A 25,142-nucleotide genomic window follows, 5' to 3' on the forward strand; every position below is an offset into this window, starting at 1 on the left:
CACCTGTGTAGATGTTCATCTACAATGAGAATCAGCTGTGGCTGGTTAAACTGCATTTTTAGATTTAAAATATGTTTCACTAAAATATTGCTGTTGCATTTTGCTGTCTTTTCAAGTTTTGCATTGTGTTATTGTTTTGACCATGAGTTTAACAGTTTTGAAAACAGTATGTAAGCACATGCAAAATGTCCTGTCCGTACAAAGCTTTTTGGCAGTTGTTGTGTCTGAGTGAGAAGATGATTCATGAAATTTGAGAGATGTAGTCATTGAATGCATTTTGTGCCAAAACAATGATAACTGGTCCTCAGTTTAGCCCACATAGACTTCTGTTGTGCTCACTGTGTGAGGAGTTTTGCAAACGGGACCTAAGTATTGAGAAATGTGTCCTAGCGTCTGTAAAAAACTGTAATGGTTATTATAATGACATATAATCAAGTTAAGCATCAAAACAGTAAAAACAATAATTTTTCTATCAGACACTAAAATCAACCATCTAAAGTCAGCTATCAGAAGCTAATAGAAGCTAACTCCAGCTGAGGCTACGCGATCTGTGTCATTCAGGGCGTCGTGAGGATGATTTAGGGCAAATAAAACTGAAATAAAAGCAGCAGAAATGAGTGAAGTCGGAGAGAGTTGGATGTGGTCTGTTAGCAGCAGACTCAGTGTTTCCACACCGAGCATGCTGAGCCTAAAATAACGAGAGGGGGGACTCGGGCTGGTCCGGGTTCAGGTTTAGGCTGGGGTTACTTCTGGGTCTGCAGCACAGGGTTGGCCCTGTAATCAGCTGACAGCTCTGGTTTCGCCTTCGATCTCTCTGTAATTTTCTTAATTGAAGCCACTTGAGGGGTCGAGCGCTCAGTTCATCCTCCTTTTTTTCCCTTCTATGTTGCCTGCATCCTGCTTCCTTTATTTGGTCTCCTATTTGGTTTCCTTTCAATATTTCTTTGTCTTTATTTTTCTTCTGTCCCCTGACTTGGTTTCATTTTCTTTCTTTTCCTATTATTTTGATTCTTAAGTGCATTCCTTTCCTATCATTCACTTTCTCCTTTCTATGTTTCTTCAGTCTTGCTTTGTTTACTTTTCTGCTCTTCCTTTCCTTTCCTTTCCTTTCCTTTCCTTTCCTTTCCTTTCAATAGTAACTCGGGGTGAGAAAGAGGAGGAGAGTATAAGGGTCAAAATAAAGTGATGATAAATGTTTTTGTTTTGTCGTTTTTGTTTGTTTTCCAATTTAAAAATGAAAATAAAGCTTGGGAAAAAAAGTGACGATAAATGTTTAAATTAATGCTCATTTCCTTTTTTTATGTCAGTTGAACCAAAACTTTGTGAATTAAAAAAAAAGAAGATAAACTCTCGTCTCCTGCATTTGTCTTTTTATTTCTCCACCAGGCTTGTTTTCGTTCTCTCGATCATTTTCTTCTCCCCCTCCCCCGTCCGACCCCCATCTCCCCCAAAACTCCCATTCTTCAGTGTAAATTGATGCTGATCACCCGTTAATCTTTTTAAGTTGCTGTGAAACAGCCAGCAGCATGCATGACAATGGTCCTCTCTGTGAGTCTATGTGCGTAAATGACAATGGCTCTGTGTGTGTGTGTGTGTGCGCGCACATTGTGGTTTCAGGGCCTACTGTATGCTTCCTTTTTTACATCGCTGCTACTATTACTGCACATCTGGACCCTGCATGTGTGCGTGTACTCAAATTACTTGTGTTGTGGGAACTCTCCTCCATTACAGGGACTCAGCCCCGCTGTGTAAATTAGATTTATGCATGTAAACACAGTTTTTGGTTAGAATAAATCTTTGGAAAAAGAATCAAAGTTAACATAATGTCCTCTCAAGTCTATCAGCCATGTTGTGAGGGCAAAATCCAGATTACACATCGCATTGTGGGGACTTGATTTCCTTTAAGAAAATAAACAAAGTTATTTATTCATTTTTGGTGTGAAGACTGAAGGAGTAAGTCGTCAGGAAATGAATGGAAAACGGCGTAAAGTCCTCTGAAGTGATGGAAAACACGTGTTTGTGTGTGTGTGTGTGTGTGTGTGTGTGTGTGTGTGTGTGTGTGTGTGTGTAGCTGTTAGTTTAATCCTGAGTGGAGTTTACGAGGTTGAAGCCGCAGAGCAGAACAAATTCTCTGTGTCTCTGTCTTTATTTATTTTTACTTCTCTTGAGGTTTGCCTGATATCCAACACATCTGCTTGTTTGTTTGTGCGTGTGTGTGTGTGTGTGTGTGTGTGTGTGTGTGTGTGTGTGTGTGTAATCCAGAACCCAAACACACTTAGAACAGGGAGCACAGTTTGCAGCTCTAAGCTTGACGTGCGCCCTGCCCTCGTAGATTTGTTTCTGGCGGCGTCTGTTTTCAGTTTAGGAGCTGTAAAAACCTCTGACTCTGACCTGCCCATGAGCAAACAGCAGAATGACACAGTTAGAGACGAGCTCGTGAGCAACCAGTGAATCATTCACCAGCTACTTTCCCTCAGGCACTGGTGGAGGCCAAAAACTGAGCTAAAACATCAGGACTCCTTTACTAGGACTCATCAGCCTAACCAGATCATCCATTGCCCATAAGCACTGCAGTAGCATTACATGTTTGTTAAATCAATCAATCAATACACGAGTAGGGATGGATATTGATACGATTTTTACGATTCTGATTCCATTTTCGATTCTTATTTTTAAAAAGGAGAACACTAAGGTCGATTAGCTCAGAACTTTGTTTTATATCTTCTCTTTGAACAAGATAGAAATTTAGGAGTAACATGGCCTTACAAACCCAACAGTGAGATCTTAACAGAGCCACAGCCTACGGCTCTTCAATGGGTCACAGGGTCCCCAGGAAAAAAAATTGTAAATGTAAAATAATAAAATAAATATTCTTCTGTAGCAATAACAAAGTATAACATAAATTATTCTGTAGCAATTACACAAGAATATCCAGTAATGTCCCTGCCTACAATTAAACACTTACTGAAAATCGGGGCATCTGCTGCGGCAAATGGGTGCAAGCCTTTGACCACAAACTGAGTCACTGCTCGGTGACATTCGTCTATCCTGGCCTGAAAGGAGACACTACTGGTAGATACTGGTAGAGCGTCTGAGCCGCCATGTTTCCTGCCAGGTAAATGACGCGCCGCAACGTGGTGACGTCATTCGGGGCGACTGGAATCGATAAATCAGAATCAGAATCAGAATCAGAATACTTTATTAATCCCGAAAGAAATTAGGGTTACAGCAGGCAGCACGCTAATGGCGAATGCACACTTACAAAGGAACCTTCTGACCAACTTTACACAAACATCACATTGGGGAGACATGTCAGAAAGGTCGGCTGATAGGAAAAAAACAACGAAAATACATAACATTAGGTAAGAGAAGGAGAAAAAAAACTCCACTCAGACTGAGCTCCTAATGGGAGAACAGTTTGATAACAGAAAAAACACCTCAGCACAAAAGCACATGACTATCAATACAGCATAGAAACACAAGACAAGCAACAGGGGCGGGTAAAGGGTAAGAGAGAGCCGGTGTAGACAGCGCATCCGGTCCTGCAGCATGTCTGCGCTGGTCCAGTCGACTGCCATCTTCCCCGGTAGGGCACAAGCATCGAAGGCGTTTGGAAAGGGAGGGGGGATCAGTGTGTGCATATCAGTGTATGTGTGTGTGTGTGTGTCCAGAGTTCAGCTGAGACAGTGTCCTTCGCCCCGCCAGGCTAAGTAAACAGTCTTCCAGCCAACCCAGGTGGCCTTGCATGGAATGGGAAGGAACAGACTAAACACAGTCGTTATCAGGGTGTTTTGTTCAGCTCCAGCCTTGAGACCACAGCTGGCGCCGAAGGGGTCTCCGCATGAAGTGATGATAGTTTTTACTTTAGTGCGAACAACTCATATGAATTTCAAAGCAGTTCTAACAGTCCAACACTGGTCTCTCAATCTCCCGTTGGAGAGCCGTGAGCTTTCTATGATGTTATCCAAACTTACGTTCCGTGATGTTGTCGTTCTTTTTGCTCAAAGAGCAGGTTCTGAGAACTCACGACCGCAGTGCACATCCCCAAGATGTGATTGAATTTGCGCTCAAAGGTGTTGTTCGAGCTAGCCCCTCCAGATGTAATCCAGTTTTTCACTCAGAGGTCTTATTCTGAGTATTCACGGCAGCCATCAGCCTCTCCAAGATCTTCTCCGTGCTGCACTCAATGAGCCCATGTTTAGAAACTCACGCCTCATCCCATGATTTCAATCCCAGCGGGCAGCCTTGTGGGGTTTGAACAGCCGGTTCCGCTTCCTTAATTCTTCGATAAGTCAGGGCCGAGCCAGCTCCGATCAGCAAGATCCCTGTTATCATGGTTCCGAATAGGTAGATATCTTCAGCAGTCAGGCTCACCCGAGCCCAGACTTCTCGTTGAGAAGGGGTGTCAATTGCATTCAGAGACCAGTTGATCAAATCCAAATCCATAATTCCTCCTTTAGGTTTTAGAGAACAGACTGTGAGAGAGTGTTCCAGGGAAACGTAATACAAAAAACCCCACGAGACTAGACAAGGACATAAGAGGCTAAGCAGGGAAGCTAAGGGAGAGGAGGAGAGGAGAAAAAGTGCGACGGCTGAGAGCCAACTACTCGTTGGGAATAAGGGAATCGTTTGCAAAAATGTCAAACAATTCCAAGGAATTGAAACAGTGGGAACCGGTTCTCAACAAGAACCGGGTTTTGATACTCATCCCTGTACACGAGTTGTGAAATTAGCTGCTTATTGGACTAAATAAGACACATTACTAAAGACACCTTTTTGTCTTTGGCCCTGCACTTATTGTTTGTGGCACAGTTCTACAAGGAAACAGAGATTGAGGTCCATAATAACATGTTAGCATCACACAGATTTGCCTGTCAGCTGAGATTCTCCCACAGAGGGATTTCCTGAATAGAAACAAAGGACAGACTCATTGACCCTGTTTTACAGCACCTGGAACTGAATGGTCCAGCTTTGCTTTGATATCACAGGAAGTGATTTAAATGTCTCAACTTCAAAGCAAATAATTGAGACATCAGTCAATGAAAGTGCAGCATATCTTTTATTGACATGTCAGAGGGTGGGGAGGGTTACCAAGGCAACCAGAGCCTGGAATGCCTGCTAGCGGTCGACCATCATCAACAAACTGATGTGCGATGAGTAAATCGTTTCTTGTCTGGACCCCCTTAAGTTCTGGAAATGTGTTACTGTAACTTTGGTCCATCCAACATTCCTCCTCGTCCTGTGGGTCGTTACAGGTGAACATTTGCGGCTTCCTGCCTTTAGCGTGGTCCAGGATCAACATTGCAACTAACCAATCCTGTTGTCTGGCAGTTCAGTTAGCGTTAGTGAAAAAGTTAGTTAATGCAATTAAAAACAACCATGAACAAGTTAAATTTGGCTAGCAGCAAAACTACTTTAATAATATATATTTTTATATTGCATAAATTAATAAAGGAAACACTTTAAATGCTTAGAGAGTTTTATATAAACAAAGACATGTTTCTTTCTTTTCCCTCCATATTCCAAAGCTTTGACATCACCACATGATCAGTCAGTAGCAATGCTGATCCTGGGCCGACATTATAATGATGATGCAAGGACAACAGCAAAACTGGGATATCATATACAACTTTAGTTTATGTATGTAGCTGTCATACTGCGGTGTGTTATTAATGTTGCTGACTCAAATGCAGGAGGTGAGAATCAGGAGCTTAAACACAGAGCAGAGCTTTTAATGTCAAACAATCGTTACAAAGTCCAGAAAACAGGAGAATAAACTAAAGCAAGTCTGGGAATCCAAGGTTTCCAAAAGTTAAACATACAAATACTGAACTAAGAGACACACGCAGAGGAGGACTTGACAAAGGACAAAGGGAGACTAGGCAATATATACAAAAGACAAAGACTGAAATGGAAGCAGGACAACTAACCAAATCAGACGAGAAGCAAAATTCAACACAAGACAGAGAGCAACTAAACTATAAACGGGAAGAGGAAAGGGAAAACATGGTCAACTAAAAAGGGGAAGAAGAAGGACAAAAAGGTTAACACAAAGATGAGCTCAGAACAGAAAGGGAACCCTCAAGTGGTTTCTGCTAAACCACCATCTGTCTTTTATAACAAAACAATAAAGAATAAATAGTCATCAGAAGATAATAAAGCTCACTATAGTGCAAGGAAACACAAAACCACACTAATAAGCAGAAAACTGTAGAATGTGAACATAAATCACTTCTCAAAACCCAAAAGGAATAATGAACTAACCGCAAAACCAATGGCCCCAAACCAAAGACACCATAACAGTAACAGGACGAAAGCCTACATTTCATATTTGGTGTGAACGCACCGTAACAGAAAGCACCTACGAAGATTAAAAATAGTTATCCACTTAAGGGAAGGAAGGAAGGAACCACAAACTGACCCGGATAAGAGTAGAGGTCATGATTTCCTCATGTTGCAACAGCCAAGTGAAACCACCTTTGAATGGCTGCTGCAACATTAGGCAACTACAGCTGAAACACTTGGTTCTTCAAATATTTGGATGCAATCTATTCTTCTTGGCTTTGTGACAGTGATTTCTGACAAGTTGTTCAGGGAAAACCAAGCAGCGATTTAAGGTAAGTGCTAACTTAGCTAGCAGCGTTGTCATTAGCCAAAGCTAATGACAACAAAGAAGAACTCGTAGACTGCGGCTCGCAAAGGTGAAGAAATCGTGACAACGAACGCCATGAACTCATGCCGTGAGGTTTTCTTTAAACCTTAGAAGTATGCAGCACATACGAGGAATAAGATGAAATACTGTGCTGAACAGGTGTCAGAGCTGAGCTATGATTAGCTCTGACTAAAGAGGATGTTATACTGAATAGATGTGTCTTCCAGAAAAAGAATAAAGCTTCGAGATAAACTTCTAATTCTAAGACAAAATCGTAAGTGAACAGCCCGAGGTTATTAAAAGAGGTGCTGAAGGATCAGATTCATGTTCTTTGTCTACTTTTGGTTTGGTTTTTTTGTAAAAAAGTGGGTGCTTGCATTATTTGAGGTTAACGCGTCACCGAGCTGATCATCAAGCTTCTTAGTGACAGAGTCAGCCTGAAGGAAGTCTAAGCTGCCAGGGTGAAGACAGACACTCTGTTGTTAACAACAGAGACAGAGTCATTGTTATTTACCGATGCATAGGATGGATTATGAATTAAGTTGTTTGAGGAGGTCTCCGCAGAAGTTGCTTGTCAGAAGTTTACACACATCATGGGCATGGTGGTCACAGTAATTTTGGACTTTTAATAATATTTTTGGACTGTTCTTTTCCCCGGGCTGGAATGATTGTACAGCACGAGTTTAAAAAAACATAAACTGGTTGCCCAAATTTGAAGACATACACAGAAATACATACATGCACTCACTTATTTTAATGAGTGGTGCTGAAGGTTCTGCAGAGTCTTTTAATTTGACAAGGCCAAAACCTATTAGCTTCCCATTAGTGACCATGATTGACTACAACTGGTAGTTTCACTCTGCCAGCATACAAAGGTTTTGTTTAACACTCTTCATCGGAGTGGCCAATGTTCCAAACAATGAGAAACTCCAAGAGACTCAGTAAAGATAATAGAAGGAAAACTGAAACAGTTGTACGCACGTTATTTGAATGTGTAACCACTTTGTCAGCCTCTAGTTTCACTGCCAGGAACTAAGAGGACCAACGAAGGAAGGTCTTTCTCCAAATTCAAAACATTCAAAACCAGCTGAAATTTAAAAGCACTCACATGGAGAAGGCAAATATCTTTTCCAGAAAAGTTTTATGGTCAGACCTAATTGACCAAAACAATAAAAGGTATGTTAGGAGGAGTAAAGGTGAGGTTTTTAAACCCAAGACCACGATACCAACTGTCAGGCATGGTGGGGGTAGCATCATCCTCTGGAAGAAGGAAGGAGAGGAACTATTCAGTTCAATTCAGTTTTATTTATATAGCACCAAATCACAACAACAGTAGCCTCGAGGACCTTTATTATTAAAGGTAAAGATCCTACAATAATAGGGTCTACTTCCAACTTCTTCATCTTCACCTCAGATCAACAGTTAGATGGTTGAAACTTGGATCAGGAGTTTGGTGATGGCTACCAAAAGGATATGGTCAAGGTACAGCTCGCTATGACCAAATATTAGTGGGGGGTTCTGTAAGCGTTTGACCCTGAATGGATTACAGAAAATCCAAAAATAAATTCAAACTTGTTCACCTAATTCTTGAGTTTTTAAAAGTCATTGAAAATGTAGGAAAAAGAAAAGCTCAAAGAAATAATTAAAAGAAGAAAATTGCCCTGACACTATGCCCATGATGAGTGTGTGTTCAAAAGTTTGCCCTGTGACTATGATAACTTATGGATAAGATTTCCACCACACAGTTAAAACTAGTAAAACTCTACTGCGCATGTGCCAGCACAACAATACGATTGGTACATTTGCTTCCTGGGTCAGCTGTGGATTGGCTCTCTTTGACAGGAGGCGGAGGCCAACTGCCATCTTTGCCATCACACAGATTTATATTTAGTGTCCTCTGAGTACCCGATGTCTCCGTTGTAATGTGTCTGCCCCCAGCTCTCCTACACAGGATCACCACCTCTAACTGAAGGAGACACAATATGTTGTTTTCAAGGTTTTTAAGATCGTTTTCAACTCCAAACATTTGGTGAATGTCTTGTTTGTGTCTACAGACACTGGTAAAGTCGTCTCTGCTGACACCGTGCCATCTGATTGTGGTTTAACTTCAACCTCAGAGTTTCCCCCGGCCCAGAGTTTCTCTTTCTCTTCAGGGATGGGATGGCCACCAGGCGTGGTGCTGAGGTGGTTGCTATGGTTGCCACTAAGCCTCGCTCTGACCTGATTGTTCAAAAAGAAAAAGAAAAAAAAAACAAAAAAAAAACAAAACAATGAGGGAAAACTTCAAAGAGGAGCTGCTCAGTTGCCTAGCAACAAGGCTCAGTGGCAGGACTGCGCTCTCTCTCTCTCTCCCTATCTATCCCTCTGTTTCATCACTCTCTCTTTCTGCTAAACCACTATCTGTCTTTTTCATCACTCTGTAGGTCTGCTTCCATCTGTCTCCGTCTCTCCTTCAGCCCTCACAGGCTTTATCTCTTCTCTCACTATTTTATCACTCCATTGCTAGGCTTCTGTTTCCCTCTCTCTCTCAGTCTCTCTCTTTGAGTTTCAGCCCCTCGTCTCCTCATTCATCTAAAGTTGCTCTTTCCCTCGGCCCCCCCATTTTTCCCTCTCTCACTCTCTGTCAGCATCATGTAATGGAAAATATGTGATGAACATTTATTTTTTTATAATTTAATTATGGATAAAAAAAATAAAAACAGGGATAGATTTAAGGCACGAATGTGGGATCTGGAAAGGGAAGCTAATGCAGAAGAGACTGCATGTCCAGCAGGGGGCGCCTCCTGTGGCTGTAAAAAGAAGTCCCTGGGTAAACGGCTCAACTTTTCCCTTGATCTGTGAGCTCAGCACGCACTTTCATTATCAGTGTGTGGTGTCTAGTTTCAAGTCCTAATGAATAAAACATGATTTTAAAAAAATTACTGCTCCCAAGGTTATGCTTGATCATGTGACTGACAAATTCGTTACACCAACTGCACAGCACACGATCAGTACTGTGACACAAGTTCAGTCAGAAGCTGATTAACCAAACGATTAGAGTTGGAACTATTCCACCATTTTCTTTTCATCACACTACACTAATAAAAAACTACACACACACAAACACACAAACTTCTGTTAATTAAGGTAACAATAACTCACTATGCAAAGACAAACTGTGTTTCCAACTGTAGAGTGAGCCCTCCACAGTCCACCAAAACCCCCTACCTCTTTCCTGAAATTACCAGGAAGAACTGGAAATGTATAAAACTTTGTGGAGGAAGAATTTATAGCAGTGCTGTTGGATTGGATTGCATTATACTGCACAGGTGTTCCTAATAAAGTGCCCGGGAAGTGTACAGCTCACACATACACACAGGCGTAGATATGTGGACATGTGAGTGATGGGTTTAAAAAAAAATCCTCCTTTAATTTCCAATATCGCAGTCTATCACTCGATTTCATCGCTCTCCTTTTCCCTTTCTCCCTCCCTCTTTCTCCATCTATGGATGCCTGTGGTCTCTCCTCCACTGAAGAAGCCAACACCCATGACCTGTGTGTGTGTGTGTGTGTGTGTGTGTGTGTGTGCGCACGTGTAAAATGCCTGTAATAAATGGAGTGTGCTTTGCGGCAAACTGGCAGCGCAGCTGGCAGCACGAGAGTTGCATTTAGTGGTTTTTTTAGACTCAAACCAAGGGACAGACAAGTGTGTGTGTGTGCATGTGTGTGTGTGCATATGCATGTGCATGGATGCGTGCGTGTGTTGGTAGACTTCTTTGATTACAGCAAGGCATGATAGAGAGCTCAGCCCTGTGGTTGCAAAAGACAAAAGACACAAAAATGCACACACACACACTTTGTTGTACAGTGTGTGTGTGTGTGTGTGTGTGTGTGTGTGTGTGTGTGTGTGTGTGCTGAATCATCTCCTCTTTTTTTGAACCTGATTCAGATCTGATGATGTCAGTCTCTCTCTCACACACACACTTTTGTGTTTCCATCACTTCAGAGGACATCACTTTGACTCATTTCCAGCATCACACTAAAAGTTGATGATTTGCTTTATGGGGACTTCTTTTTATCCAATTAAAAGAGTTGCGTTCCCACAATGTGGTTGTGTGAACACATTTATGTTCCCACAACACGAGTAATACAAGTGTGTCCACATGTCGCTGTGGCAAATAACCCAAACCTGAACCCTGAAACCAGGTCTGAACCCTCACATGGCTCTTTGAAGCTCTGTGCCAAAGTCAGCAAATGTCCTCACAAGGTCTTAAACTGACAGTGGTTCTCACAAAGACAGCCCCACACACGTGCACACACACACACACACACACACACACACACAGTGACCACAGTCCAGTGAAGCCAAAAGTTTAATTGAAACCACCTTTTTCCCTCCCTCAGTGTGTTCTTTCTGTTCATTCACACTGCTTCGGGAGCCTCTGTTCTTCTTCTTCCCTTTATTGCTTTCACACACCAACAGGCTCCAGGCCTTCCTGCTGTTGGTTGGTGTTGCTCTGCTGCCTCCTGGTGGTCATCTGGGACACTGTGTTTTAGACACCAGGTTCAACAAACATACACAACAAGTGAGTTTCATAGGGAACATGTGTAATGTCATCAAGGTTGCTTTGGAACGGGTTACTTGAAAGTCTGCATTACAAAGTGAAGAGGCTGCCTCTGCATCCCATGTGTTCTTTGCCCCCGTGTATTAAAGAGGGGCGGTACTCCTCAGGAGGAAGGACTCCTCTACAAACAGCCAGGCCTTTGTATTCAGCAGCTGTTTCAGCTTCATGCTCAGACTTTGTTCTTCACCATGTGTTTGTGTTTTAAAAACAAATGTGTTCATGTTGTTGTGAATTTAACCCTAAATATATTTTAAAAAGTCAGGAGCACTAAAATGAGATGATAAAATACAGCTGCAGGGCTCGAACAAAACTATTTATGATGCAGTTGGCTCAAATATATTTAATTGATTTCATTTAATTGCTTTAAAATGAGGCTGCAAAGCAAGGTGGTTTTATTTTGTTAAATCCCAGTTTCCTTGGCTCATCCTTAGAGTGACAAGAGGAGTCAGGGATGTGCAATCTAGCACATGAGGAAGGCCAATATGAGGTGTGGCGTTTGGACAACCTGGCTGCAGGCAGGAGCTAATGAAAAATCCCATCAGGTGTATGATGGGAAATGTAGGCAACCAACCAGGAATATTATTCCATAGTGACTGACTGTACTGAGATTAGCTCTAAGGACTTCGAGGACTTCTGCTTTGGTGTGTTTGAGAGTACTTCACTTGTTGATATAATTTCCTTTTTTTAGGTACTTCACAGACCAAAGAACCATTTTGTGAAAAGCAATCCTGCGTGGATCAGCTTCTTGTAGCATTTGTTTAAAATGTACAAAGCACAAAACCTTCAAATATAAAAACTTAAGGTGTGTTGAGCCAAATTAATCCTTTTCCCCCATGAAACCTTATAGTTAACAGAAATCCTTTATTAGTAAAAAAATTAATTACGCTCAGCAGATGTGATGTTCCATTTTTATTTTTACAATTTGTCATTAACACTCACGTTACAAAATCAAATGTTAGTGATACTGAGCTTTTGTGTCTTCAAATGATAGTGACAGTGAAGATTCAACATCTAAAATAAGATAAAGCCCCTGGTCAGGAGGTCAAATATGATTTAAGATTGTGGTCAAAGTCTGTAAACGTCTATTCGAAATAATTAACATATTAAATTATTCCCACCAAAAAGGTAAATTGAACCTTTAAATACATAAAATACAGACACGTCAAGCATGATTTCGATAAATATTTACAGGCAGCTTTCTGAACCCGGTCAGATGATCACAGTGACACCAGTTTAGCAAATCAAATCACACAAACAGTCAGATTCAAGTCTAATTCAGTCCAGTCCAGTCCAACAGTCTCTGATAAACCAGTTAAACCAGTTCATCTCTCCACCCGAGTCCACTCAGCTGGAGGATCTCTGGGTCCTCTGGGCTTCTGAATCCGACAGTTAAACCCTGAAAAATAACAAAATAAAGAAAATCAGAGAAAGTATAACTTCACTATGTGACACACAAATGCAGCAATAAGAGAGCAGTCCAACTGTGAGTAAACCGTCTTCTCTTCTGTCATCACCACTGCCAACTAGCACATTTTTTATCACCATCACCTCCCCCATACCACCTACACCATGTTCAGTATTCATAAGCAAAATTTAAAATAGTTAGTAGCACACCACAGTGTAGCTGTCAGATAATAGTAATAAACATAAAACAATCCTTATTTCTGAGCAGCTAGAAAAGCTCCAATGGAACACCCAAAAGGTTTCCAAGAGCACCTATTTGACATCTTTACTCATTTTTGGAGCAAAATCTTCCTTCAGTTCTGAAAAACAGAGACCAGAGAGTTAAACAGTCCAAACTCTTTCTCTCTTCGCAGGACTACTGACCAGATCGCGACCCCCTGATAATCCTCAGTCACTTGGGAAAATGCGTTTTCCCCAGCTGGTCAGCAAGTGGTTCCCAGTCAGCAAATAAGTCAAGTCAAGTCAACTTTATTGTCACTTCAACCACAGTTAATACACAGTGAAGCGAAACAACGTTCCTCCAGGACCAAGGTGCTACATGCAACATAAATTTACAACATAAATAAACAGAAAACACTAAACTAGCTAACTAAGAGGCGTAGTTAGCTGGCTAGCAGAGACAAGACAGACTGACCTAACATGAATTACAACATAAATTAACAAAAACTAACTAACTATCTAAGGATGACTTTTTTTTTTCTTTTTTTTTGTTAACAGACAGCAGACAACAAAATGCACGTGCAAATGTGCAAACAAGAGCAGCAAAGTGACAGTGTGACAAAACAAACAAACAAACAAACAAACAAACAAATAAACATTTTTAACTAGACTGACAGGTCTCCAGGGTTGGGCAACAGAGTTTAAATGATCAGTGTAACTAGTCACAGGTTTTATAATATTGCTTAATCCTCTTTCATCCATGAAAGAGAGGATTTACAAAGTTTAGCTAGATGTTTAGCTAGACGTTTAGCAGTTTAGCTAGAAGCTAGCAGTTTAGCTAGTTTGTTTCCATCTAAAGATTAAATACATCAGTAAGAACATGTTTTAAACTTTGGACACAAACTAAGATGGAAACTAAATAACAGTTTGGAGAGTTAGTATAGTTTGAATGGCTGACAAACAAAGATGTGATACCTGGTGACTAGCTATGGTTAGACTGGTTAAAAACACATTAGCACAGCTGTGTCTATGCTGAACGAGGGTTAAATTGTTCTTAAAGAAAGTTCATTTTTAAGGTCCCTGATGGGCAGAGTGTAACACATTAATCAGGCGGGAAGAAGAAACTGAAAACCGACCAAACTTGAGCCCAGACAACGTCTGAGACGATCCATCTACACAGAGGTCAGACATGGTTCACATTACTCTCTATAAAAAAGTCCTGACCCAAAGCTTAATGTCCACACCGAAATCTCAGTCTTAGTATTTCTTGTCGTTCTTGTCACTCTTATGCTTAGCTTAAAGACTTTCTGCCTATGAGCAGCAGCCAGTCAGAAGTATGTTAGCTTAAAAGTGGCTTGAGTTTGATTGAGGATGAACAGCACCAGTAAAAGACATAATTATTTTGAACTGCAAGTCCTGCCAACTACCCATTGAGTCCTTGGATAAAAAAAAATAATATATGAAGCTAGAATGAGCACAATACATGCCCTTAAAACACTAACATGCAACCACTATATCATTACATACACATTAAAATGACATTTCTTAGTTGCTATTACTCAACCTATATTTACACACATGCTTTTTAGACACACCGACTCTCTAATTGGCCTAATGTGACACAGTGAGCACTACAACACACATATTGTGTAGTCCGAGCCCGGCACCGAGAGTGTGGAATCTCCCATTCAGGATCTTGTGTTTGTTTTCTTTTTTTGCTCTATTTTTTCTTGTGTGTTAGCTGGTTAGTTACAGAATCCACAGAGTATTTGATTAGGTTAGGAATGAGTTGGACTGGGTTAAACGATGCCCCTTCTCTGTGTAGAAAGATGATGCTTACTGAGTGTGTTCAAATGTGTCAAGCGCAGTGTTAGGTAAGTTACTTTAAAATAGTAATTTAGTTACATTACTAGTTACTTCTATCAAAAGTAACTCAGTTACTTCAAGTTACTCGTTACTTTCAAAGTAACTAGTTACTAGGCAAAGTAACTTTGACCGCCGCCATGATTCTAGCCTACGTCACAGCGTCATGTTCCCTTTTACATCCAACACAAAAACTGCAGTCGTGGTGCTTTGATTGTACTCAGAACTCAGAAATTCTGCCGTCTGAATAGGAAGATGTAGGTAACACCAGACTGCAGATGAGCTGCTTACAGGGCTGGACTGGGACAAAAAAATAAATAAATCGGCCCGGGCATTTTGACTAGAGACCGTCCCGCCATTATAGGAAAAATCATAAAGCCTTTGAATGAAAACAAACGCTGTTGTGACAGTGATGTACACTGTTCTGATGGTATATATGCATCAATCTATCAATCATTTGTTGCAAGATTCAGATAATTATTTTTTAAAAGCGAGACATTTTAAATGAGAATAAGAAAGAAAAGTATTTCTTTGTGCCCCCCTCTCCCTGTTAATGCCCTACCTGCCCCCTGGCAACACTTTGCTAGAGCCGCCCCTGCACAGTTACCAGCTGTCAGCTACTTAGAAAAGGATCCTGGTGTTCTTTGTCTCTCAGAAACAGTTCATAACTTCCCTTCAACTCATTCATGTCACCTAAAAGGTAAACCTGTTTCTCCATCACCTGTTCAGCTCTGATGATTCAGTAAGGACATCTCCTGGTTTCATCTTCATGTTTCCCTCTCACCACATATCCAAACCAACATCATGACCAGCAGCTTTACAGCTGTGGCTCCAGCAAACATCAGCTGATACTAGAAATTAATATTAAATAAATTCTAACAACAGCTGATCAAGCTTAAACGTGCTGCTGTTGTTTAACGCGATATCCGCTGGTTTCCTCTTTCTGGCCCAAAGTGGGCGATAAACAAACAAGAGAGAAAAGCCGATCAGCTGATCACTGATCAGTTTCATGATTGAAGTAGAAACAGGAGAGAGAGGGGAGACAATGAGAGGAGAAGAGGCAGCTGCAGCGTAAAGACGCAGAATAAATCCAGCTTTGTGTCTTTTTCATTCTAGCTGAAGTCACAAACTGTGTTCCTTTTCACCTCAATACGAAACGAAAATATTACAAAACGAGACTGCAGGTCATAACTTCTTACCTGAAGTTCAGTTCACCTGACACTCGGACCGGCGGCCGCTTCGGGTCTCTCCTCCTCCTGCCTCCCCTTTCCCTCATCCACCTGCTGGCCTCCACCACTTGCTAATGTTACTGAATCTGTGGAAGCTCCGCGATAGCCACCACACGAAGCAACGAATAACGAGCCTATCTAAATCCCAGTAACGACTAACGCGTTCCTGGTTTTGGCATAATAACTAGTTACTGTGCTCGTTACCACAATAATTACGTAGTTACTGTAACGCGTTACTTAATAACGCGTTAGTCCCACACTGGCCAAGCATAACTTTACAAGTGTCTATATACAAAAAGTTGAGAGGGAAAGACCTGAAATTATGAGTCTGTGAGGTGTGACAACATGAACAACAAAATGAGGTACTATTACATTAACTGTGAGAACAGGTGTACTGACCGATGCTACCAGGCGAACAGAAGCTGGTCACATCTGAGACTGAAGAGGAAAAATCTTCATAATCGTTACAGTCCATTGAAGATTTCTCAGCTGCAGGAAGAAAAGAGTGAATTTACTTCTTTAGTAGGCTTGATTACTGTAACAGCATCTTTACAGGTCTACCTAAAAAATCAGTCAGACATCTACAGCTCATTCAGAACTCTGCTGCTCGAGTCCTCACTAAGACCAAAAAAGTGGACCACATCAGTCCAGCTCTGAGGTCTTTACACCGGCTGCCTGTCCGTCAGAGGATAGACTTTAAAGTCCTGATGCTGGTCTATAAAGCTCTGAATGGTTTAGGACCAAAATACATCAGTGACCTCCTGACCCAGTATGAACCTTCCCGATCCCTCAGGTCATCTGGATCCGGTCTTTTATCAGTTCCCAGAGTCAGAACCAGACACGGAGAAGCTGCATTCAGCTTTTATGCTCCTTATATCTGGAACAAACTCCCAGAAAGCCTCAGATCAGCTGAAACACTCAGTTTATTTAAATCCAGGTTGAAGACTCACCTGTTCTCAGCTGCACCAAATCCACACTTTTAAGCTTAAATTTCAAAACTTATATTTTAACTACTGATTTTATCTACTGATTTTTTTAAATCAATTTTAAATCATGCTTTTTATTGTTGTTTTTAATGTCTCTGTAAAGCACTTTGAATCACCTTGTTGTTGAATTGTGCTATACAAATAAACTTGCCTTGCCTTACATTTCGAGTCTTCACGTCCCCTTAAATCCCAAACAGCACTCGCCCGCCCCTCCTTCACCACCCTCTTCTTACCTGCAACCAGCTGATAGTCTGAGCCCTCCCCAGGCTTTTGACCGGTCGGTGATGCTATGTCATAGATGGGTGTCACTGAGGGTGGCAGGCTCTGCTGTTTAGCTCGGGGTTTGACGGTGCTGTAGATGGGAGCAGCTGACACACTCTTGGGGTCGTTGTCATAGTGATGGGAGGTGGGCATTGTCCTGAAAGGACAAAACAGCCATGATCAGTGAGTGGAGGTCTTGTGGCTCTATAGTGTAACAAGTGAAAGATCCTGGGACAAATCCCTTTGCGGTTGTGTCAGGAAGGGCGTCCAGCAAGCATGCCACGCCTTTAGGGTGGAGGTGTAAAGAGGCAAGAGGGAGTGAAGGGGTCAATCAGCCAAAGCAACAAAGAAAGGTCGGGAATAGACTGCAGGCAGAATGGCGAGGATAAGACAAAGTTAGAGAGGCAAGGCTGCGATTGGTTGGACATGTCCAGAGGAAGGAGAGCGGATACACTGGACAAAGGAGCTGAAGATTGAGCAGCCACTACCACAGAGAAGGATCATGTAGTGAAGGAGGACCAGCACAGGGTTAGTGTGACAGAAGATCTGTCCACACAGGATGCAAGCGATATGCTGAGACGACAGCAGACGAACTGCTGTGGTGAAGTAGAAGACGGCGAGGATTTAGGGTGTGGAATGAGACTTTTCATAAACAATAACCATTTATTCTTTTTACATGTTTGTGCATCACAAAATCCTAAAATGTCTGCATAAAGCACACTTTAGTTTCTTTACCTGCTTCCAGGATTGGATCTGGACAGGGGTACAGCTGAGTAGGTGGGAGCCGATGGGGGTGGATGGGCGTGTTTGGGCTTGTTGACCACAGCGTACGTATCATTCATGACAACCTGCTGTGATAATCTGCATGCAGACAGAGAGAAGGACAAGTACATCTGAGCTGCTGTATGAGGCCACATTTTCAATCGTGTGCAGCTCAGTGATGATCAGGACCAAGCAGTGGTAAAAATTACAGTAAAACGTCCAAGTTTACAGCAGCAACAACTCCACAGCCTGTGACTAAAAACAGCTTTGGTTTCTGCAGCTAGTTTCCCCCTTTGCAACACTTCTTTTTAGGGGAATGACACGTAACCGACGAACGCTAACACAGGAAGCTGTAGCTGCTGCTCACCCCAGCCAAGTCTCTAAACTGGACCATGTTTGTGCTGTTGTTGCCTTTTGGACTGATTTTAACAACGCACCAAATAACATGTCAGAAAATTCCACAGCTTGTCCACAAAGTTTATTTTCCAGTTTTGGGGTATTAAATCCCAGCATTTCAATATGTTAATTAGTAAGTGCGTGTTTATTTGTGTACATTGCACCTGTACGGCGCACCAGAATTAGCTCCTGAGAGCACCTGTCAAATGTGGCCACATTTAGTTTCAGAAGACCAGATATAGAATCCACAAAACCCCTGCATCACATCTTCCTATTTACGTCAGCTTGTTTCCAGTTTGGATTCTTTGTATCCAGTTTGGTTTTCACAGAAACATCTTTATATTCTGACTTCAGAACAAAGATGCACCACGTTGTTTATTAATAGTAGGTATGTTTCTAGTTTTGGACAGAGATAGGTGACCACTTCCTGACAGTAGCAAACACAAAAGCATGACGTTAGCTTCCTAAACTAACCTGAAAATGACTGTTTAAGGCGTGACATGCTTTCACTCTTCTCCCACCAACAATATGACTGTTGATTAACAGAAGAAATAAAAATGTTGAAGTAGACACAATTTGAAAAGTGCCAGAGGCACACCAGAAGTGCGAAGAAACTGTTAGACTGGTGCGATCAGAGGAGAGGAAGCTTGAGTTTCACAGGCAAAACTAAAAAAAAAAAAAAAAGAAAAGAAAAGAGAACTCCCCTGCCCCCAACTCAAAAAAAAAAAAAAAGAATTAAATATCGCAATTAAAAGTAAGAACTCAACAGCAGCAGTGTGGTTTCATATGTGATGAGCTGCAAAACTGAGCAGATGGGGAGTGCTGCCAATGTGCTACTCAACACCACATGCAACAGCATACCATCCCACTCGTCAACAGCTTTTCATTTTTATTTTGAGAAATGTAAGTAATATACAGTACTGTGCAAAAGTCTTGTGTCAGTCTTTGTCCGGGCTTTCCGAAGGTTTTGTGGCTGCTGTCTCACCCAACGTCAATGCAAACTTATTACTGAGCATTTTCACATGAGTGGTTCATTTTTGGGGTTTGTTTTTTTTAAACGCCATTTAACACTGACCGATGAACCATTTGCTAAAAATGAACTCAAAGTAGCGTCAGTCAGATTTTGCTCCACCATAACATCTAACTACAAAATGACAAGAAAGCCGTCTAAGAGCTGGGATGAAGAAACAATGTGGTCAAACTCAGTACAGCAGCTAAATGCTAACACGTATGTTTGCATTTATGAAAGCTGATGAGTGCGTCTTGGATATGAACACAGTTTCTAATACTTAAATGAGTTCAAAGCAGTGGGTGTATCATTTGATCCTCTACTGTTAACTGAAAGGTTTAAGGATGGCGTGACCTTTTAACTCCTATTATTAAAACTTTAAAATAAGCTTCGACTCAAATGTGACAAACGAGTCATGTACACGAACAGTTTCTTCCGGCTCTAAAACCTACAGACTAGAAGCTTTTTTGAAAACCCATCAGATTGTGGAAAAGGTTACGCATGGTTACATTTACTCAGGTTAGTCAGTTTCACTTCCTCATTTGCAGTCAGCCCAGATTAATCACTTGGACTCAGATTACTCAATGTTAGCACCTTTGCATGGGATCCCTGTGGTGCTGCTTTAATTAAAGCCTTAACACTCCCTCCAGACGTCCGTCATCCTGTGCTCAAAGTTCACCTCAAAAGGGCCTTTTGGACTGTGGGAATGATCCATGTGACCTCAGACAAGCATCAGCTGTGACCCACTTTAAATCAAAGATAATTAAACACTTCCTTCTTGGTCGAGCTTTTGGAAAGTGCTGATATCCGAGTTGTCATTTTATGTAACTAGCAGAGCATCTCTTCACCATCTACACTGCAGACTTCTCCCACAATTCCACCCAGTGCTTCCTGCAGAAGTTCTCTGATGACTCTGCAATAGTCGGCCTCATCACTGATGGGGACGACAAGGAGTACAGAGGTCTGACCCAAGACTTTGTGGACTGGTGCCAGCTGAACTACCTCCAGATCAACGCCAGTAAAACCAAGGAACTGGTGGTAGACTTCCGCAGGCACAAGCATTCTCCACTGCAACCACTGAACATCCAAGGTATGGACATTGAGGCTGTGGACAGCTACAGGTACCTTGGTGTTCATCTGAACAATAGACTGGACTGGACTCATAACTCAGACGCCCTCTACAGGAAAGGGCAGAGCAGGCTGTACCTGCTGCGGAGACTCAGGTCGTTTGGAGTGGAGGGCCCACTCCTGAAGACCTTCTATGACTCTGTTGTGGCTTCTGCTATCTTTTATGGTGTGGTCTGCTGGGGCGGCAGCATCTCTGCTGGGGACAGGAAGAGACTGAACAGGGTGATCCGAAGGGCCAGCTCTGTTCTAGGATGCCCTCTGGACCCAGTGGAGGTGGTGAGTGACAGGAGAACGGCGGCTAAGCTGTCATCCCTGATGGACAACATCTCCCACCCCATACAGCAGACTGTGACAGCACTGAGCAGCTCCTTCAGTGGGAGACTGCGGCACCCACGGTGTGGGACGGAGAGATTTCGCAGGTCTTTCCTCCCCACTGCTGTCAGACTCCATAATAAATACTTTAACTGATCAAGCACACACATCCATACATATGCAATAATACTAAGTGCAATAATCCTTTCTGTCATCGTTGTATTTTTACTCAGTTGTATATAGTATTTGTATTTGTATTCTATTTTTATCTTATTGTATATTTATTTTATTTTATTCTACTGTATATAGTATTTTATTCTATTCTGTACAGTTGTGTACTGTATTTATTCTTATTGTATTCTAATTTTTGCCTCATAACTTTTGCACTGTCCACTTCCTGCTGTGACAAAACAAATTTCCCACGTGTGGGACTAATAAAGGTTATCTTATCTTATCTTATCTCACTGGTGATGTCCACAGGTTCTAGACTTCAGCCACTCGCTGAACTTCACACAGTGGACAAAACATGAAGTGAGTTTTTACAGCACAGCACTGTGGAACTATAAAAATGTATCGTTGTAAACTACAAGCCCCATGATGCATTGCAGAACCGAGCGTTCACATTAACACCGTCGATCTGATATCTTTATATTGTGGCTCATGCTGTCACTGTAGCACTGCTGCCGTCGGTTAAAATTTGCATCTCTGCAGGAAATCACAACTCTACTTCCTGCTGCAGCCTCGTGATCACGGTCGTCGTGGTTACAATGATTGCAAACACTGTGCACCAACTGTGGTCCCGGAAGGAAGTAAAGACTGTTTAATTGATTGAGCTTTGATCTGAGTTTCATCATTTGCTCCTACTCTAACCTCCTTGCTCAGCTGCTTCCTTACTTCCTCATGTTTCCTCTGCGCTTTCATCATTTTCTCCCTCTCACATTTCCCTTCAGTTCTCCTTTTTTTCCTTCCCCTCTTCTTTTTATGTCATTCCTTCAGCATCCCTGTCCTCCAATTCTCACCTCCTACATCTACTTCCTCACCCCGTTTCCTCCCCTTCTTTACCCGCTCACTCTGTCTCCACGGAAACATGATAGCATATGGGAATGGAGGGTGGGAAGGTGCTAATTTAACACCTCGGGGTGAAGCATGCTGTCTATATCGGTCTCTCTGCCTACACAGACGGGTGTCAAATTAAAGAAAGGGGCTGAACTCTCGACCCCCTAAAACGAGGACATTTTCCTGTGTGGTGAATTTTTATGCACCAATTTACAATCTTGTGCATGAATTTATGGTGAAAATGTCTTTGCAAAAAGAAAACACACAAAAAGACTCTTAGAAAGCCTAATTCTCCTCGACGTTCTCATTTATTATTGCCCCTCACACACATGCAGGCGTGATTTACTCTTCTGGTTTTTTGCCCGTTGTCTCATATGAAGCTGCGTGTGCGTCTTTTGTTTGGGAAAGAAACCTGCTTTAATGCGCGTGTGGCACCTGTCTCCCTCTGTGATATCTTAAATCTGTGTAATTGATTTTTGATCCCTGGATTCTAATAGCTCAGGTAGGTTTTAATTAAAACGTGCTGCACAGTCACAGATCTCTTATCGCTGCGCTTTAGATCGCAGCTTTGTCACCGAAGCTGACTGAAAACAAAGATGACAGGATTATCTAAAGACTTGGTTTAAAGCCTGACTGATATTAGGCCTCCTGATTTTCCTTCTGGCTTCTCCACGTTTGTGATCGCAGCTCTGAATGTGTGCAATGCAGCTGGGATGACCACTTATCACAAACACACTGGGAGTTTCCATGAGACTCAAAAATACCGACTGATACCAGCCGAAAGAACATTGTGAATAATCTTGTAACTATTCTGCCTCCTTAATGCTTTTACTGCAGCAGGATGAATGCATGCATTATAAACGTGTATGCGGGACTAAAATCTTTGCCCCTGAGTGAGGGGATGAGGTGACTCTGCTGCCGCGGGGGTCGTTTTGCTGACATGGTTTGGGTGCTCTTGTCTCCTCAGGGCAAAAGGTCAATACAAATCAATGAAAAGCTGTTTTAGTGAAACATTTCCAATCTGATGGATGTGCCCTTCTCTGCAATGACAACGTCTCCATTCATAGGACATGAGTGCTCACTGAAAACGATGTCAATCTAATGCCATAACTCGATCTCAGACCAATTCTACTCCTCTGGGAAATACAAATCACATGAGGGCCCGTCACGCAGTTTATCGACAAGCTTTAATTTAGTCAATAGCGCACGTGCCATAAATCATTTCCTTGTACATTTTGGTGCATATAAAACCCTCAGTTCTGCTTCCAGAACAACTGATTACATTTCTATTCAGCTCATAGAGCTGAATCTGACAGCTGCTGGTTCTATGGAGCACTCGCTAACACCAAATATATCCTGACGCTAAATCAAAATAATGGACCCTTACATTTGTTCTTGCAAATGTGCATGCAAATGTCTCTCAGCCTGATTCGCAGGCCTGAACATGAAAGCTCCCTGATGGCATAGATCACTGGTAACAAACAGTCCAGCATTATACCATGAAGCTGGCTGCACATAAAACTTAAACCAGCCTTTGGCGCTTCGTCCCTTTGAGATTTGCCTTGAAGTAACATTCTGCTGTAGCTGCATGCCTCTTTTCAGCTCAGTGACTCTCCGGAGCGCCTGTTCTCTCCCTGTGACTCCGTCTCTCTGCTGGTGTGTGGATTCGAAAATCAAAACAAGAACGCAAATTATGCTCTTTGAAGACAAGGCGGCTACACGGGCCTCCGTTTACACCCAGTAAAGTTTTCAGTCTCCCACCTCAGTGAAAACCTTTCAGACCACAGCTATGCTGGTTGGGCCAAAACAAAGAGAGCAGGTCAGCTACTATTCTGCAAAATATCCTTGTTCTAGAAACGAATCCCAAGTTTCTCTCTGATGCCTTCACTGGAGTATTAATGTGTGAATGTTAGAAGCACTTAAGCATAGAAAAAAGTGGTTGTAAGAATAGATGAACGGGGCATGTTGTATAAATAGCTTTGAGTGCTCAGAGTAGAAAAGCGCTATAAGAACCATCCATTCACCTACTTAACCTGACACATGTGCCTAAGATGGTACAGGCCACAGTCTGCTGTTCTGAGACCATCATGGTAAATATAACTGACTCTTTTCTGGTAGCACCTGATGGCTCTACAGCTTCCTCTACAACTTTTCCACACGTTACCTGCAGGGCACGCAACAAAGCAAATGACTCAAATTCAGCATTAAATGGCCTTTAATCTACTGGCTCCCCATTACGATGTGTGTGTGAGTGAAACTGGTGTGTGCCTGCGTTGTGTCTGACAATGAAAGGTTAAAAGAAAGACCTCCGAGTAAACAACTTGCCTGCTCCAACTCCTATAACCAAAAATAAACAGTTGGGTCGAGAGTTAGCTCACCTCACTACAACTTCCAAGCTAGCAAGACGTACTAACAGTGCCTATACACACACGCATCACATATTCACAGCATCTAGTAAAGACAGGTGTAATGACGACAATAACAAACTAAAACACACAATCAGAAACATCAGGGTGGATAAAGATATAATTAGTTTTTGGAAAATAAATGACACCGACCTCTCCCACAGGGGAATTGTAGCAAAGGGGAGAGGCCAAAGGGATACCCCAAACCTATAGGGCTGCACCAAAGAAGAAGAAAAGGATGAGGAGGGGCTCTAGCTTAATAGTCTGGAGCATTCACAGCTAGTGAGTGTTTGTCACGCTCACTGGCTCCATGTTCTATCCGAGCAGCACCCTCACTAAACCCAACGGAGCATTTCCTAAACATTGTAGAGACCAAAGAGGTCCACGTGAGGAGGTCGGAGGGTTGGCAGGGGCACGTGCAGGAAACCTTTTGTGTTTTGGGACTTTTCCAATTACACTTTACTTTCAGCTTTACTCACTGGAAAGGTTTTGACACCATGAACTACGTGGTTAAAGTGCTTTGGGTTCACATTACCGACAGACACCTCTCACCAATGACAGCATTAGGCACGGATACCGAAAGACACATTTTGTAGAAATCAAACACACCAGCAGCTTTGGCAAAACCGCATTACCAAAATTGCCGGGAATGAGACAGATTCATGTGTAAAAGCAGATTGTGTGTTTTTTTTAATATATGTATGGTGCCTCTCTGTAGATAACATGCACGCACCTGTTGCTGGAAGATGCAGCTGTTGTGGTTTTCTTTGTCTGAAAATAGAAAAGAACAGTTCAGTTCATCTTGAAGAAGAAATTAAGGATTTCTGTACAGCAGATGGAAAAGGGCTTCTGGGCA

General features: G+C 42.1%; 1 protein-coding gene across 3 annotated transcripts in view; it reads right to left on the reverse strand.

The window, feature by feature from the left end:
• Positions 1 to 12,150: 12,150 nt before the first annotated feature.
• The window catches only part of ptpn18 (protein tyrosine phosphatase non-receptor type 18), a 33,916-nt gene continuing 20,924 nt past the window's right edge, over positions 12,151 to 25,142 (reverse strand). For all 3 annotated transcript variants that reach the window (XM_085443602.1, XM_085443601.1, XM_085443600.1), the window contains 5 exons: positions 25,020 to 25,057; positions 17,954 to 18,079; positions 17,191 to 17,375; positions 16,371 to 16,460; positions 12,151 to 12,652 (listed from right to left, as the gene is read on the reverse strand). In XM_085443602.1, the coding sequence (XP_085299728.1) occupies positions 12,579 to 12,652; positions 16,371 to 16,460; positions 17,191 to 17,375; positions 17,954 to 18,079; positions 25,020 to 25,057 (513 nt within the window). In that variant the 3' untranslated portion in view covers positions 12,151 to 12,578. The remainder of the gene's footprint in view (positions 12,653 to 16,370; positions 16,461 to 17,190; positions 17,376 to 17,953; positions 18,080 to 25,019; positions 25,058 to 25,142) is intronic.

This window comes from Copadichromis virginalis, linkage group LG20 (genome assembly GCF_057382275.1).
Source record: "Copadichromis virginalis isolate Kocher_CV1m ecotype Utaka linkage group LG20, C_Virginalis_male_GT1.1, whole genome shotgun sequence".
NCBI classification, from domain to species: domain Eukaryota; kingdom Metazoa; phylum Chordata; class Actinopteri; order Cichliformes; family Cichlidae; genus Copadichromis; species Copadichromis virginalis.